Raw genomic sequence first — 18,946 nt, forward strand, 5'->3', positions numbered from 1 at the left:
TTAATCTATAAGGAGAGGGCATTTTCTAGTGGGTAAGGGCAGAGAAGAGAGTGAGTTTATAAGACACACCTCTGGTGTCTTTGGGGAGAAGATAAGCAGGGATGTGAATTTTACATATCTTCTTTAATTCTGACCCAGACAGCCCCTTTAAGTTCTGTTTACATCTTCTGGCCTAAAAATGCATCATCATCATTTCTTGAAGTCATTACTCTGAACACACCCCCACTGCATTTCATTTTTATTATCCCCATTCTAGGAACGATTAAATGGAAGCAGAGAGCAGTTGCAATGAAGCAAATCATGAGAGGCTCTGATAGAGACAGAAGCCTGAAAGCTGATTGAAACTGCTTCTCTGTGCCAGACTATTTTTAATGCAAGTTTATGCAGCTGTCCCCCACTTAGAGAGTCTTACAAATGAGCCCACTCTGCACTTGATCATTTTTTCGCCACCCCCTGCCCTTTTCAACTCACCTTGCCATGTCTGCCCGCATGCGTACACGTATGTTTCTTTCTAAATGTCCTTCACCACATTCCTACACACCAGAGATGTTCTTGGCTTTACATGAACACAATTCTGATTCAGAGATCTCTTTGCTATTTTAGCCCCTGTACCGTTTAAGGACAGGATATAGGATCCCACTAAAGGGTCATAAAAGGTTGAGTAAATATATCAAATCTGTTCATATTTGTAATATTTTCAGAGGAATACATAAGATACTGGCAACAGTGACTGCTCTGGAGAGGGGGACTAAGGACTTTTTATTACATGATCATCTGTATCATTTACCTTTTACCATGTGCCAATGATACCTTGAAACGTTGTAAAATTGCATTTAATCTTTACAACAGCTTTCTGTAAAACCCTATTTTACTAAAGGGAAATAAGTATTTGCAGTTACTCATTCAGGTTTATAGAGCTGACAAATAGCCACACAGGGAGCAGAATGCAGGTCTTCTGATTTCCAGAACCACAGCCTATGTTGGGTTGACTTTGAGTTTTTTCAGAGGAACCAAATTTATAAGACAGTAGCTTTGGGACTCCTTGTAAGAAACTGAATGAATCCTGTGGAATCCATCACCCGGAGTGCACCAACTCAACAATTCTTCCTCCAGCTGAGGCTCCTTGTTAAAAGCTGTTTACGCACAGCTCCGCTGGATATTGAGCCTCCCTGAAGATCTCCCCTGGGTCCTTCACTGGAACTGCAACAGTCACTCCAAGCCTGGGAAAGGTACCCTCTCCTGGTCTCTTCAGCAAACCACTTTGTCTGAATGGGGGATTTTCAGAGTCAAAGTAAAATATTGGTCAATATCTAACTTTCCTAAGCATACAGATTCTTCATTTATTTAACAATTATCTTTGAATGGTCACTCTGAGCCAAACACTCTTCTTGAGTGTTAGAATTATAGAGATGAGCAAGGTCCTTGTCCCCATAAAGCCTCCGTCCTGGTGTGAAGAGACCAGTAATAAATAAGCAAGCAAGTAAATAAGGAGGATGCTGGATAATAAGCATCATGAAGAAAATTAAAATCAACTTGTGAAAGAGTGACTGGGTAGCCTTTCTGGTGACATGATATTTACCTAAAAGACAAGAACATATGCCCTAGGAACTATTATATACTCCAGCTCTCACTCAATTTCCATTCCAGTCTCCTTTTATTTACAACATAAATGGTAATCCCAGCAGTGAGAGATCTAACCATCTTCTTAGATCTTCTTAGATCTTAGATCTCTGTAAGAGATCTAACCATCTTCTTAGTCTCATGCCATCATTTTAAAGAAAAGGAAAGAAGAAGCAAGAGAAGTGAAAAGAGCCAGCCCTCGGCTAGTGAGTGCCTGGATAAGTAGCTCCTAACCCAGATGCTCCTGCAAATCGGGCTTCCCTCCCTGCTAATCTTCTCAGCATCCAGCAACTCCTTGTAGAATGCTCACCCTGGTGCCTGCCTCTCTGGAGTCACAGACACCAAATCTTCCTGGACCACAGAGCACCTACTGCAACAGTATCAAGGATCTTGAGAATGACCCTAGAGGCCAAAATAATAGTGGAAGAAAAGTTCCAACCTTTTATAGTGCAATTTCCCCTCGTCCCATCCATTTGCCAGAGCTGCTTTTGGCTCCTGTGGCTCCTCCCTGCTTATGGGTGACTCTCTAACAGAACTTGAGTTTGGGAGTTGCATGTATCTGCAAACCCCAAAACACTAAACATCTCTCTTCAGAAATGTTCCCTGGTTTTACCAAGTTGATATAAAAATCTTCTATTCTTCTGATTTCTCAACCCCTCTCAAAATGCTTTATAAAATTATTAACCACAGAATTTCTTTAAATAGCAAGTTCCTTCAGTACATTCAAAGTATGATCTATAAAAATTCAATCTACATAAAGATTTTATTCCCCCCTTCAAAAAAAAAATTGAAAACCCAGCTATTGTGTCAAGGGCAATAGCATAAACTTGGACTCTTAATGACAGATTTTGAACCTTCATTATGTAATGAGAGTCATTCAAAATGAATGTAATCATTCATTTTGCAAAAATTTATTGAACTGCTCTATGCAATTCACTCTTCAGGCTGCTGTGAGGACACACCATAAGACGACATAGCCTCTGCCCTCTGGAGGCATGCATGCACACAACGCTAACACAAGGAGGGTGTGACAGTGCAGCAACAGAAATGTGGAGTGAGGCTTCAGGGAAAGGGAGGGAGCATTACACTGCAGTCAAAGATCGGGGAAGGAGGCAGTGACATTTTAACTGGGCTTTGAAGGATGCTTGTGAGTTGTATAACTGTACAATGCGTTCCAGGAAAAGGAAACATTATGACATGCTGTACAGGGGGCAAGACATACAAGGGCACATTCTCAGAAAAGAAAGGAGTAGGAAATGAGGAGGAAGAGGCAGGCCTTGGAAAGTAGACCAGAGCCAGTGCAAACACGGGTAAAATGTGGACCCAAGAAGTAAATCGTAGAAACCTTGAGTGGGTTTGGGGCAGGGAAAGAATACACAGTTGTATTTTAGGAAGCTCATTCCAGCACCCACAAGTGGGGTTGATCTAAACAAAGGTTGGGTCAGGGACAAAGAGGCCTGTTCAAAAAATTATCCCATGGTTCCTGGGTCATATTTAAAGTATGGAATGACCAGGAAAGCTAGGATTGATAAACATCAGAAGGAGGGTCTGGGGGGAAAGGGTTGAGGGCCATAGGCCTCAGATCCCAGCCTAAGGAAGGGATGCTGCAGGACTATGGGTGGTGTCTCTTTAAGGACAGTTATGAGATGCCTCCTGCTTGAGACCACTGCAGGAAAGCCACTCCAGCTGGACGTCTTCTGAGCCATGTTTGAAGTCTCAGTGATTAATAACTTCTCTTTTGGAGATATACAGAAGTGTCTGTTACACATGAGGAGCCAGAACACTTCTGAAATCATGATGTCTTTACAGCAGCAGCAAGAAGCAGCTTGACTGGGGTGGAGAGCAGGAGTCCAGGGAACAACCATTTCTGAATAAATCATAACTCAGTGGAGGGAGGGTGACTTAATCAAGAGCATCAGGCACGACGTAAGCTTTATAACTATGCCTGATGACAGCGACTGTTTGATAGACTGAGGTCTCTCAAAACTCCGAGTATCAGGTTCCAGTAGCTGAGCCATACGTTCTTGTTCACCCACAAGTGGGTATTCTATAACTAACCATCCTGGGATCTCTGGGACAAGATCATGAATTTCAGGGAGTTTATCTCTGGTCTCTTTCTGGCTGTTCTTTCTAGAAATGTATAGCTTAGTTCTATAGTTTGAAGCGTGAATGTCCTCCAAAGGAGGCTCCCCCACTTGCCTATCAGGCTATTGGGAGATGGTGGAACCTTTAGGACCTGGGGTCTAATGGGAGGATATTAGGTGACTGGGGCCAGGGGACATTGGAACCCGAGCCATTCCTGTCTCTCTCTGCTTCCTGGCCCCCATGAGGTGGGTGAACAGGCCTCCTCCACCATGCTCCCTACTATGATGCCTCAGCACAGGCACAAAGCAGCAGGGCCAGGTGACCATGGACTGGAACCTCTGAAACCATAAGCCAAAATGAATCTTTCTTCCCTAGAGGTTGAGTTATCTCAGGTATGTTGTCACAGTAATGGAAAACTGACTAACACACTTGGTTCCCACTGGAAACCATACTGGCATTTTAAAAGCCTGTTTCAGCCAACTGGCCCAAGGAGTCTATGGAACATGTGGTTAAGCAGTTTCCCAATGTGTTTTCATGGAATATGACTATCACAAACAAAGGGGGTCTTGTGGTCAAATAATTCAGGGAAGTGCCATATTAGATAAAATTTAAGACATTTGTTTGCTATTTGAATTTTCAAATGTTAATATGTTCTGAGATGCTCCTGGAGTGGGAAATGATAATTAGTATTTCTTAATCATATTTATCTGCAGAACCATTTTTTAGCAAAGTGTCTCAAGGGACAAGCGTCCAATAAAACATACCTGGAGAAAGATCAGTGATAAAACATTACTCTTGAGAACATCTGTGTTTACTTAGGAATATGAAATAATAACTAAAGCTAAATATTTATTGAGTGATCACTGTGTACCAGGCAGCTTTTCCAGTATTTTATAGGTATTAATATATTTAATCTTCATATCTGTGATATGAGTTCTATGATTATTCCTATTTTATAGTTGAGGAAATTGAGTACAGAATAGTAAAAAGACCTGCCCAAAGTCCTAAACAGGTTGGTGAGCAGCAGAGCCAGCCTGATGCCCACAGACATTAATTTCTAATGGTAGAATTTTAAATATTGTGATTACCTGGCAGTGGGAGAGATTCTGAACAGAGTTTTGCATGGTAACTCTTCAATCACAGTAAATCTCTGCATGTTTGCTCATCACCTAGGCTTTATGGGCCTCCTCAGACACTGTATAGGACACAACTTCTGAATGGTACCACCCGTTTGGTTTCTTCACCAAATTATGTTATATTATACATATATAACCTTCCATTAAAACAGTCATGATTCAGACAGCATTGTAACCACCAGTGATAAACAGAAATGTATAAAGGAAACAATCTTTTGATGACCAAAGAAGCAGGAAAATAAAGATGCAAGTTTTGAGATCTAGTTTCTCCTGTGTTCTCCAAGTTTTGACCTCTTGATCCCTGGGTCTATGGATGAAAACCAAGGGACTTCTTTCCTTAATGTGTCACAAAATTTTACATCCCTACCCCTCTATTTTGCTCAAGAATTGCTAAAGACATGTCCTACCCTCTCCCACTTCCTCTCCTTGTTCAGAAGGATTATCACCAGTTTCGGGTGCATCTGGTAGCCATCTTCACTGAAGGACAGATTTCTCCCCTCAAAAGTGACATTGATCAGATACCTGTGAAGATAAAATAAAAGTAAGATTAAAAACATGAAAATGGCATCCAAAAGCAAGATAGCCAGGTGGATGGAGACAGATGCAGAGGGAGATACAGATAGATATCATCAGAATATACAGATATCATCAGAAAACTTGGTTCTCCTTAACTCCCAGGTGATTATGCAATAGAATCATCCAAGTATTCACCTATAGAAAACATATAACAAAACAGTATAATAACTTAAAATAAGGTCACCTGGTTTGAGTTCAGTCTGTAGCTATGACTTGGAGCAAATCATTTAACATTTGTAACTTCATTTTCTCCCCCTATCTGCAGAAAGTGAGGGTAATAAAAGGCCCACCTTACTTGGTTTGTAAGGCTTAAGTGTGATAGCTAGGTTCAGCACTTACCATGGGGCCTGGTGCAGAGTAAAACCTCAGTAAGTGTTAACAATTATTCATAAAAGGAGTAGAGTAAAGCGGGTGGAGGAGGTAGAGACAAGAAAAGAAAGTGAAATAGCCGGACACGGTGGCGCCTATAATTCCAGTGGCTCCGGAGACTGAGGCAGGAGGATCTTGAGTTTAAAGCCAGCCTCAGCAAAAAGTGAGGCGCTAAGCAATTCAGTGAGATCCTGTCTCTAAATAAAATACAACATAGGGCTGGGGATGTGACTCAGTGGTTGAGTTCCCCAGCATTCAATCCCTGGTACCAAAAAAAAAAAAAAAAAAAAAAAAGGAAGAAAAGAATGTGACAAAATTCTGCTAAGAAAGATGGCATGTGGGAATTTAGGCCCTCTCCCCAATCTCTAGAAAAGCACATACTCTCTAACTCTTACTTAGGACTTGCCCAGTCTATATTTCTCAAAGTTGTGTGATGAGTCCTATTGGCACCACAGAATACATCTGAAAATCAGGGTTTTGTATTATGTATAACGAACAGAAAATACCAGAGGGTGGGAATAGCAAAGAAGGGCATTTCAGAATGCTTTGGGGACATGAGCACAAATTAGCAGAAACTCTGGAGGTAACTGAAGTCATACCAATGAAACTGTCTTCCTCCTGGACACCTATACCCCAGCCCCTGGGTTCCTTTGCAGCTGACTGTGATCTCAAATGCAGTTTCTTCACTGGAAATTCCCCTAGGTATCCTCAGTACAACTGCATTAATACAACCAGCCTGATGGTAATTAATGTCCTTTTACTACAGTGGCCCAAGGAATCAATAATGATTAGCTCTGCGTTCACATGACTTGCTTCTTGAGCTTTGGGCCTGATGCTGCTTATCAGATGGATCTCTGTTAAGAAGTAAAGGGGGCATCTTACAAGAACAATGGAAGAGGCAGCTTTAAGGCCCCTCTTTTAATGCTTCTCTTTCAATGAAACTGGGAGACTCTTGGAATCTTTCAGGTCACATTACATTAAATGAAAAGGTCACTAGAATTCATAGACTTTGACAACTGTAAGGATGTCTGGGCAGCATGACTCATACCTTCATGGATCAGTTCTCGCTTCTAGAATTTTGGGGGACTTTTTTCAGCCTGTTATTCCCTTGCATTGCTTCACAAATGCAATCAAGAGCACAGAAGATGCCCCCAAAATAAAGATTCCTAGAACTTTAGTACTTAAAGAGATTGTTATAATCAGGTAGCTCACCACATCTTGGAGGGGACACCACCCCTAACAACATCGTAAAACCGGTCGTCTTAGCTCTTGATTACTTCCATTCATGGGGAACTTACCTTACCATACCATCCTCCACCCTCAAGCCACCATCTCACAGTTCTATCTTACTTTAAGTCAAAATCTGCTCCTTTGTAATTTTTTGATACTTTGTTCCTTTTTTAGATATTTTACAGTCTTGTTCTAATCCTTTTTCTAGATGAGAGTTCCTCATGGTATTGGAAGACATTTAGCATGTATCCCTTATAAAATCAATTTTCATTTTTAAAGAAACCCTGGGTTCATTTAAGTTGACAGATTAGGAAACAAGCACATTATTTACCCAATGTTACATTACTAATTGAAAGCAGAAGTTAGCACTTGAATAAGTATCCTTATTCTCATATGTAACATTGGGTTTAACATCCACGGTCTCCTTCCATATCTGTCATATGCTCCAATCAGCTAAAGTGACACACCTCGGATCCAACTCAGGGCTCCACACAGCATCTTCTCTGTTCCTTGAACTGCTTCTCACCTCTTAGCTCAGCACTACTTCCCCAAACCCGTCACTGGTTTGAAGAAAACAATTAGGTCTCCCGTCCTTTGGAACAATCCCAACACCCAACCTAAAGCCCTGTAGAATTCTTTCTAAGGAATATAATTACAAAACCACAAAACAGAGTATTTTAAACTAACAAAGTAGAATTTAAGCACCCAGCATCAATAATTTGGAAAATAGTTTCTTACCATGACAATACTGGATTACTTAGAATAATTATTAGAAGTCTTCAGAAGAAGACGAAACACACAAAATAGTTTAGTCCCATCTCTTTTTCTGAATAAAGGAAGAAAGGAGAAAGAGAGAGAAAGGAAAGAAAAGAAAGAAGCAAAGAAGGAAAATAAATTACTTGGCTTGAGCACCCATCTTTCTACCAGATATGACTCTGACTTTTGACTTTATCTAAAACACCATTAAAAATATTTAAAGAAAGTTTCCATTTCAGAGGGCGATTATAAAATAGAAGTCCTAGAAATAATTCAATTAACAATCTGATTGATGTGAATATGTAACAGATGTGATTCTGCAATCTGTATTTGGGGTGAAAATGGGAGTTCAAAACACAATTTGAGTCAAATGTATGAAAGATGATATATCATGAACTATGTAATGCTTTAAATAATCAATAAAAAAAACTCCCAAGCAATCTAAAAAAAAAAAAAAAACAATCTGAATGAACGGAATAAGCATATAGCCTCTCAAGATGACTCCTTTGAAGGGGACATCCTTGAATGGGGTATATAAGATGAGAAATTTGAACTTTCCAGAGATGAATCACACTCATGGGCAATGTAACTGGCTTTTAGTAAATTTCTCTGGTTATTCTTGCTCCAGATCCTCCCAATTTTCTTTAGGAACTGTTTTCCTTCTAGAGTAGTCACCCTTTTCCTACTGTGAAAGTTAATTTGATCTACCTAATATCTAAGCACTTCTCAGATATTTCACATTTATCAACAATGTTAATAAAATTTTGACAGTATACAAAATATTCTTCTCTAAAGTATTTTTAATCATTTATATCCTTCAGTAACATATATATTAATCATTCACATTGTGTTTTTTTGAGTAATTCCCTGTGATGTGACACCATTCAGCTATTAGTGAGGAGTTTGCAAAATGTACACCATCCTTGAGCAAGGATCCTCTGTGAGTAGCAGAACAAACTAATCCACTCAGTGAAGTGAAGAGTGTGGGGGGAAGAAGGAGTGTGGGGGGGAAAAAGGTGTGTGTGTGTGTGTGTGTGTGTGTGTGTGTGTGTGTGTGTGGTTCCCTTCTAAACATGTGACCTTGGCACCAAACCCTCAGTTATTCCTCTTTAAAATGGAAGATATGATTTTACCCCCATTCTCAAGGCAGACTGTTATAATGAACAAATGAAATAGTGGAAAGGAAAATTATATACAATGTTATACAAATATATAACAGGGAGCATTCAGAAAAGAATAGGTGAGCATGATTTAAATACTTAGAACTAAGAAACTTGCTAAATTTTGAACCTCAGTGAATAAAAATAGGAATAAACTACATTTTAAAAAGACCAATATCAACAGAATACATCTGAGAATAGAGTTTGGATTGCATATGTGGAGGATAAACTAGATCAAATGGTCATATTAATCAATTTAACTTTCCATAAGACCTGAAAATATTCAACTACCCTTGCCTCTTGAATACTTTATCAATTTTGAATATCAATTAAAACCTCATAGATTTTGTATGTAAATCCTGGGTAAAGGATTAAACTATAATGAAGATTAAAGGATCCCATAGCCAATCTACTTTTGTAGCAACATGTCACCCTCAAGTGCACAGTCTGAAATCCTAGCTTCAAGTGGGAAATTCAAAAGTTTTCCCCATAAGACCCCTGCACACCCTATTAATTTGACACAGTTTTAAAAACTGCTTTATTTGTCTCTAGTATGTAGTTTGACACCTAAGAAATCTGAGGGCTTATCTCATAAAGTTCTTTTTTTTTTTTTTTTTTTTTTTTTGGTAGTGGTGCTGGGGATTGAACCCAGGGCCTTATTCATGTAAGGCACATACTCTACCAGCTGAGCTATATTCCCAGCCCCAATAAAGTTCTAATTCAGAATACAGAATCTCAGATTGATAGAACTAGTAGAAAAAAATAGAAAGTCTATACTGAGCTCCCTTATTGTAGAGAGGAGGTCCCAAGATGCTAAATGACTTTTTCCCAAGTGACCTTCCTACTCAGGACTGGAACTCAAGCCTTGATTCTCAGTTCAGGGTCTTTTTTCATGACGTCAACAACTGAAGTGAAATCAGTTTCTCAAAGACTCTGGTGTGCATTCTAGTATTGTCATGTCACATGTCATGGCCTGGACCACAGAGGCCCCTAATGCAGACTGAAGAAAGCAAAATCCTTCTCCTTTCCTGCTTGCCTCCTTGTTGAGAAAGAGCCTCAGAATCCTGATGGGCTCAGAGCCAACACATTTGTTTTATATGGCCAAAGTCACACTCCAGTGCGTTTAATGGGGTCGAGCTGAGGTTAACAAGCCCTTGTGCCTCTGCGACTTTGGCCGTGTCACGTAGAGCTCATCCACGGCACCATACTGATGCTTAAGGCAATGATGGAGCAGCATGCCCTGTGTGGGAGGCACTTGAAGACACCCTACCAGAATGTTCTCAGCAAACCAAGAGTCCTGGCACTGCAATACATTTCTTCTCTCCATATTTTCACAAAGCATTAATTTTTCTTTAGAAAAAATTAACAGTCGTTGGTGTGGTAGTAAGGGAGACATGGCATCTCATCTCATCTAATACTTTTCCTTTGGCAGATGAAGTCCAGAAAACTTTTGTGGCTTTATCAAGATGGGAAGATAGGACCAGGAACAGGGTCCCAATGTCCTCAATCCTAGGCCATGCATTCACCATCATGCCTTAAAATGATGGTGAATTTCCAGAGCTCTCATTTCAATTCTATAGTCACTGAAAGTAATGTGAAAAGGAAGTGCAGTTCTAGGCAGGGGTGTTGAATTTTTGACTCCTAGTTTCTAATATTTTGGCTCTGAAAATCTATATTCGAACTTTGTGTCACTAGTATGTCTTTACCTCTGAAGCCTGTGGCTCCTCGTCTACTGAATACACTGATTCTTAGCCATTTTGGCTTGACTGGTGTTGGGAGCTACAGGGAGACTCTTTCAATTTTTTTTTTTTTAATCTACATTTCTTTTCCTCTTTTAAATTATTTTTTACTGTGTATATTTGAGGTATACAATATGATATTATGTGACACATATAGATCATAAAAAGTTTACTGTAGTGCAGCAAATTAACAAGTCCATCATCTCTCATTTCACCTGATTAATACTGTGGCTATTATGTTATGGCACCCTTACCATCTGAACAGCAAGACCACAGATCTTTCAAAGTCTTTCAAAAGAGTGGAATATCCTCTTAGAATTTACTATTACTTATACCCATTTTTCTCTAGAAGTAGTAGAAACAATTTCTCATAGATCAGAAACAATGGACTTTAAAACTTTTAATTTTAAACAGTTACCTAAATAGAGACCAGTATTAAAGAAAAGAGGTAAAGATATTTACAAATTATATGTTCAATGTTATGTATGAATAGAACCAATAAAAATTTCTGAATATTTCCTAACTTAGAAATTCATAATTATCAGAATAAATCCAAAAGGTCAACCCAGTATAATGTGCTCAATGTGACAGGTCATGGTCAGTGAATAATTGTCTTCTGGGCTTAGTGATGGATTCTTCTGGGATCAAACCCAGGAGACTGTTCCCATTAGAAAAATATCCTACATTCAAATGAATGAAAAAGTCTAGACAATGCCCCCAAAATGCTGCTAGAAAGAAAATAAGGAGAAACAAGCAAACAAAAAAGAAAAAAGGAAAGAAGTACTGTATGTATTACACACACAGCAATGTAACAAGGTATTTAAGAGCCAGGATGCTGCAGTCAGATGATCTCTGTTCAAAAACTGGATGCACCGGTGCCTAAGCTGGGTGACAATCTTTTAAAGGTGCATGAATTATTTAGTATTGTCAACAATGGTCTCTTTAGGGAAAAGGTATTTGTAGAGATTAAGTTGCCTTGGAGATACAATGTCGTCTACAAAAATATTAAGTCATGCATTGGACAAAATAATTAGAAAAAAAACAGTTTTATTACCTGTCTTTTTCTCTTATTTAGGCAAAAAGCTGTCTAGCAGTGAACCTCAGGAAAAACTAATTTAAAGGGAAGATCATAACATTAACTTAAAATTACTCAAACAGGTTAAAAATAGTTTGTCTTCTAATGAAGTAAATGGTGTTTATGTCATTGATTTATTTTGCAAACAATTTTTCACAAATAGTGAAATGCTCAGTTTGAATGAGACCATATCTAAGATATCGAAATTCTAAACGTGTGGTGTTAGGCTAATGAGATATTAAAGTACCTTGACAACTGGTTGCCCTGCTATAGTGGTGAGGAATGTGCTTCAGTCCTTTTGCAGTTTGGGCTGCACCACATTCATTTGAGGGTATGTGGTGATGTGTTCGTTAACCATGTATTCCAAAGGGAAAGTCTTTTCACATTCCTGGGTCTAACAGTGAAGCATTTCTGAGAGCTACCACCTGGATACTGTTTTGCAACTGAATGCTATGTATTTAGTTTTATTTAGTTTTTTTTTTTTTGAGAGAGAGAGAGAGGGAATTTTTTAATATTTATTTTTTAGTTCTTGGCGGACACAACATCGTTGTTTGTATGTGGTGCTGAGGATCAAACCCGGGCCGCACGCATGCCAGGCGAGTGCGCTACCGCTTGAGCCACATCCCCAGCCCACTATGTATTTAGTTTTATCTGAAAGTAAAGAAAATAGAGGAGGATTGTTGAGGGTCACCCAACAATCTCTGCTTATATATAAGAAGGTGGAGAACATTAACTTCCCTCCAGAAAGATTTGACCAATTATCAAATCAGTAAGAAGCCTGAGTGGCTCTCTCACCACCTATCATGATCTCTTATTTACCTATATATACCTTTTCACCAATTGGGGGTCAATGTGGCAGGTCCTGGCCATAAGAATATCCAGTTCTCCTCTGGATTTACGTATGGGTCCATCTAGGATCAAACCTAGGAGCTTGTTCTCATTGGTAAGATATCCTATTCTCAATTGAATGGAAAGGTCTGGACAATGTCCCCAAATTCATAATAGTGAGAGATGAATAGAAAGAAAATATAAAGGAGAAATGGAATAAGTGATGAGGGAAAGATTATAGAATGTATAAAACACACACACACACACACACACACACACACACACACACACACCTCAAAAGGCAGTGTAGCAAGATGTTTAAGAACACAAAAGTCACTTGACCTCTGTTTAAATCCTAGATCTGCCAATTTTGAAGTTGTATGATCTTGCAAGTTATTTAACATCTCTTTGTCTCAGTTTATTAATCATTAAAAATGTGAACAGGAATAGTACCTATTTTAAAAGATTATTATGAGGATTACATAATTCTATATTTATTACTTAAAGGAGTTAGCACTGTCTCGGTCACAGAGAAAACATTATGCATTTGCTGCTGTTATCATTGTTATTGACTTTTAAAAATATTGCATGGAATATCAGAAAATTTGGTGTTTGCATGGACTTTGATATTGAAAGTTGAACATATTGAGACCTGGAGAGATACTGCATGCTATGAACAATCAAGTTCAGGACCTGGGTCTCCCAAATCCCAGATCTCTGCTTTTCTACAGCACCACCAGGCAGTACATTTCCTCCCATTCCTATAATATCTCAACTACTAAGGCGTGAGCACATTCACTTTTCCCTATATGATTGGTTAACCCCTGGCAGGTATTTTGCAGTGGAGAACCACTTAATCATGCTACTTCAATATAAAGTTCACTTTCTGAGGAAGGCAAAAGATGAGCTCATATTTTCATAATTTTAGTCTAGAATAAATGATTTCTCAAAATGATCCCATCCTGACCTCCCATAGCCTTGCTTTGAACACTATGTAATTCTCTTTAAAAATCCCCTTAGAGGCCTGCTTTGGGTGCAGGTGCAACACTTCTTTTTTTTTCCCCTAATTTTTTTTAAAAAAATTATTTCTTCTTCTTTACATACACATGACAGTAGAGTATATTTTGACATATTACACATGGTGTATAACTTATTCTAATTAGGATTCCATTCTTGTGGTTGTACATCATGTGGAGTTTCACTACTCATGTATCCATATGTGAAAATAGGAAAGTTCCGATTCATTCTACTGACTTTCTAATCCTATCCATTCTCCTTTCCCTTCATTCCCCTTTGTCTAATCCACTGAACTTCTATTCCCACCCCCATTATGCGTTAGCATCCACATATTAGAGGATTTAGGGGATTAGCTTATTTCACTTAGCATGATATTTTCCAGTTCCATCCATTTACCAGCAAATGCCATAACTTCATTCTTCTTTATGGCTGAATAATAGTCCATTGTGTATATATACCACATTTTCTTTATCCATTCATCTGTTGAGGGGCACCTGGGTTGGTTCCATAGCTTAGCTATTGAGAATTGAGCTGCTATAAAAATTGATGTGGCTGCATCACTGTTGTATGCTGATTTTAAGTCCTTTGGGTATATTCCGAGAAATGGGATATCTGGGTCAAATTGTGGTTCCATTCCAAGTTTTCTGAGGAATCTCCATACTGCTTTCCAGAGTGGTTCAGGTGCAACACTTCTTAGGGAACTAGCAATGCCATCTTTTGATGCTGATTCATCAAATAATCAGCATATCAAAGCTGCTTCTCATTTAGTTTTGTGCACAGAATTTAGCAGTGAAAAAGGAATCCCTCCTTGTTCTCATGCCCAAGACTCCTAGAACTTCTCTGGCTGAGACATGCTCAGATACTATGGGAAAACCAGGCTTACTAGAGGTAATGGGAAAGCTAGAACTTCTAGTGGGAAGGAACCACATAACTTCTGGGTAATGGCAATGTTATTGTTTCAGTTTTTTCCTTTTAGTTCATATTTCCATGCTATCCATGAATTAAAATCACTGCCGTTAAAAAAAAATTAAATGAAATTCCTTTCCTCTTCCACAGAAAAGGAAAGGAGCCCAGCATACCCCATCAAAACTTAGTAGTAGAACCTTCCCTAGAGAAGATACTAAGTCAAAGACTAGATGATCCCTTAGGGCATTGCTATGTCTTTGTTATGCCTAGTAATGACTTTAAGGTGAAGACCTACCTTTTTAACACTCATGGTAGTCACGCACAGGCAATACTCCTCAGGGGTAGGCCAAAACGGGACCAACAACAATGGGCAGAGATTTCTCTCGAATATTGTTTTGACCAGAAACCTTTTTCTTCCTGCCAACTTTTAGATAAATTGACAGAAACCTTGAGGATATATACCCTTGGCCAAGGATCCAAAGTGACCTGGGCAAAGAAAGAGGAGTCTTTTTCTTTTGACCTCCAATTTGACCTCTCCCTCTTCAGGAGACTCTCTCTACTCTCCTACAATTATCAGTAAAATCAACACACTGGAAATACCAGAGTTCCTACCCTCTCTGCAGCTACCATATTCTTCTTTTCATCATTCCTTCTACTAGCTCTACTGATGTGGGGGCAAAAGAGGTTGAATGAATTTATAATGAATTAGTGATGGATTCAATCACAGGGATTGTAGTAGTGATTTTGAGGAATTGTCACTCATGGAAAAGGGTTATAATTTAGATTTCCAGTAATGTTTACCAGAAATCTTCAAGTAGAGATTTCCAGAAGCAATTATGAGATGAGGATCAATGGGGGAGAATGTTCCAAGAGCATGGAAAGGGTTTCCATCAGACAGAGGACTCAAGATGCCTGGGTGAAGGTTATGTCTTTAGGTGACATGGACAACTTATAATTATATCATGCTACAGGTGCAAGTCAGAGAGAGTGGTGAAGGCTGTTGAGCCATTTGAAAACACATCTCTGACTTAGAAAACCTACTTCCATGGCAAGTACTCACTAGTAGTGATCCTGGGTTAAACCCCCAGCACTGCAAAAAACAACAAAAAAGAGCAAAACAAACAAACAAAGAATAACGACGACAAAACACACACACACACACACACACACACACCTATCCATGAACCATACCTTCCATGGGAGTAAACTCCTATCACACAGAGAACAAAATGATTTCTTAAGTCTGGGATCCAAGGAAAGACAAGGACAGCAAAAGAGATGCAAAGTGGAATATAAGATGGAATGAAGAAAATGAAATGTCAGGAAGGTGAGTTAACAATAAGGAGTGTGTTAACCTGGTTTCTATAGCAGGGACTGGGGAATGACTTTTGGGATACTGTTCAGTGAGAGAACCTATCCCTAAGGGTAAAGCTAGTGTTAGAAGCCCAGGAAATTTATACTAGTTAGCGAAAAGGATATCAAGAATCTGAAAACTGTGAAATCAATTACACATAGTCAAGGAGAATACACCAAAATGGAAACCGTAATGCAGGGACAGGTCAAAGGTTATCAGTCAACCCCAGGTCTTCTGTGTCTAGAATTTCTGTAAGTATTGCTCTAAATCATAGTACATTACCCAGATCAGATTAGAATAGAGAGGTAAGGGGAAGATCAAACTTATTTACTTACTTACTGAAAGACACCCATTGATCTTTTCCAGTATTCTAAAATGGATGACCCATGAGGCAGAGTTTCAAGCAAAATGAGGGCAAGAGTTTATCTGAATCAACCTGGTGAGCCTGTCTCCTCATCCCCAAGAAGACAGCACCATGCACCCCTACGGCATCTTCACAGGGAAGCTAAAAGAAACATGTAATCATGGCTCCCTGCTGTAACTGTGTGGGGGCTAGAACTGCTGTTTCTTCTTTGTCAGGGGATCCTAGCTCTTTCTCTCCCTCTGTAGGTTGATGTTTCCATGGAAACATGCTCTTTAATGCTTCTGAAATTACTGTGCATTCATGCCATTAACTCTTTGTTGGCTACAGCAGGTCCCAAAAAGATTTCAGCCCCTCTGAAAAGTAATTCCATTCTCTACTTCTTCCTACTGCAAACTTTTTTTAAAAAAGGGTAACTGACATTTGATGCCCTTATTTCCTCACCAGACACCACTCCTTAACTCTTGCAATTTTGCCTTTGCCTCTCTCATTCTACCAAAGCCTCTTATGATGTCATCAAAAATCAAAGAAAGGTCAACAAAAATAAAATTAGCAGTCTTTGCTTTGTATCCTTCCCCTTGATACTGTACAACTTCCAACAGTTGAAACTTCCCAATTTTTTTTTTTTTTAGCATTTCTCTTTTCCTTTGCATATTTGTTGCTTACAGTGAGATAACATCTTGGTTTTCTTTATATATCTCAAGCCAGTCTCCCTCCCTTTTCACTTATTTTCATTTGAACTCCCCCCGCGACTCGGGTTTGAGACTATGCTCTCCTCATGTGCAGCCATAGCATCAGCAATCCCACAACATCAAGGCTTCTGAAATCTCTATCACAGGCCCTATCTTTTTCCAGACTTTCAGTTCAACATTTGGTATTGGACTTCTTTACATGAGTGTTTTGCTATCAAGTCAAACCTAAGGACTAAGTAAGTGCAAGATCGGTTCCTCTGTCTTTTAGCAATGAGACCCCCAACCTTACAGCTTTATAATTCTGGTACAACTTTGATGTCTCTTTTCTCTGTTATAATTTCATCTTTATCACATTAATGTAAAGGAGAAGAAGCCGATTGCTCTTAGGAACTGCATTCCCAGAACCAATCAAATCAGTTGAAAAATCAACTCGAGTTTAGCATTTTGTACACAATATACTGATTGACAGTTTTTTCCTTTTCAACACATAGTTTCGGGGGTTTTGTCTCCCCAAGGTAAATCAGTCTCATAGCCTTCTAACACATAAGTGAAATTGCTTGGAAGACGCATTTCTGCTCTGGCTGCTCAGTTTTTAAAAAATCCAGCAATGCTATCATTTACTGAACACATGCCAAGCTCAGTTTTGGATGCTTTATATTATTTTAAATTCTCACAGCAATTCTACAAAATAATAGCATATATTATATAGGATTATATAATAGCTATATTATAATGAAGCCCCAAGGCTGTTGGCACAGGGAGCTGAACTCTTCTACTTACAAGTGATTCTGAAGCTCAGGCCCTTTCCATAGCCTTACACTAAAATAATATTGTCAAAAGAAGCAATGGTGGGAGAAGGAAACAAAGAAACCACGAAATTCTAAAACATGGTAGAACTAAAATCCAAACCCAGACCCGAAGGTCTCCACAGTCAGGACTCTTAATCATTATTTGTACTACTGACCAGAAGCCCATCAGGTGCTTTTAACTGTCCCTCATGCAGCACCATAAAGGGAGCCTATAGGGAGCAGAACAAAACACACAGGCTCTCCGCAGCCCCGAGAAAGACTGGAGGCACATAGCTGGTCAGGAGATGCATTCATGGAATAATAAGAGAACTCTGTTCTCCAGGGGCTGTCAATCTGTCATATTTCACAAGCACTAACCCAAAAAAGGGAAGAAATGGAATTAATTTGCCTTAAAAGAAAACAGAAGACAAACCACAAAGCAGTAAGCTTGACTGGACTTATTGAAGAATTAATTCTCAGATCACGCTCTGGGAGGAAGTCAGTTATGAAGTCTACGACTGTATTCTTGGATTTCTTGTTAGAGAAAGACAACAAAAGCTAGAATATTTATTTGGCTCAGTTAAGATTGGGAAAAAAGTTTATTGTGGCTTGGAACAGAGTGTCCAAGTTCTTGTTGGACTTAAAAATACAATATTACATATTTCTTTGGGGCTATAATCAACTCTCGATTATCCTCAATAAGGGAGGCAGAACCACACTTGTGATCCGGACAGCCAGACACATGGGCGCTTCTTAGTATTCCTCCTGCTGGATGGGGTTGCACTGTAGAATATGCTCTTTCCTTTGGAAATGTTCTTTCTAGGTCCTATCATGCTGCATTATCTTGGTTCTCTTTCTTCATCTGCAATTGCTCCTTCTTGGCCTCCTTTAATGGCTGCTGTGGTTTATCTTTTCCCTTGTTATGTGGTTAAATACTTACTTACTTTGAGAAAATTCAGTTCAGACTCTCATGGAGGTGTCAGCCATTCTTATGCCACCAACTCGTCTCCGTGGCTGAGTCCCAGGTGCACTCCTGCGGTCCTGACTTCTCATCCCCTATTTGGGACCCTTTCCAGTCATTTCCACTTGCATTTCCCTGTTACAAACTTGTCACGCCTGAGAATCGCTTTATCTTCAAATTTTCTGAATTTTATCTGTCAGATTTTCTGAATTTCAAATTCGTCTTTTTCAGTGATTTAATGTTTATAAAGCACTTGGAAAGGTGGCCGGCACATGGTAGGCACTGGTAAATAT

The 18,946-nt window shown here is 39.2% G+C and overlaps 1 protein-coding gene across 1 annotated transcript in view; it reads right to left on the minus strand.

Annotated features, from left to right (window-relative positions):
* The window catches only part of GRIN2B (glutamate ionotropic receptor NMDA type subunit 2B), a gene marked incomplete at both ends in the record, with an annotated part of 281,951 nt that overhangs the window by 101,696 nt on the left and 161,309 nt on the right, over nucleotides 1–18,946 (minus strand). Inside the window, one exon of the mRNA XM_081311861.1 lies at nucleotides 5,249–5,363. Coding sequence (XP_081167987.1) covers nucleotides 5,249–5,363 — 115 coding nt within the window. The remainder of the gene's footprint in view (nucleotides 1–5,248; nucleotides 5,364–18,946) is intronic.

The sequence above is a fragment of the Spermophilus citellus genome, assembly GCF_964194105.1.
Source record: "Spermophilus citellus genome assembly, chromosome: 10".
NCBI classification, from domain to species: Eukaryota; Metazoa; Chordata; class Mammalia; order Rodentia; family Sciuridae; genus Spermophilus; species Spermophilus citellus.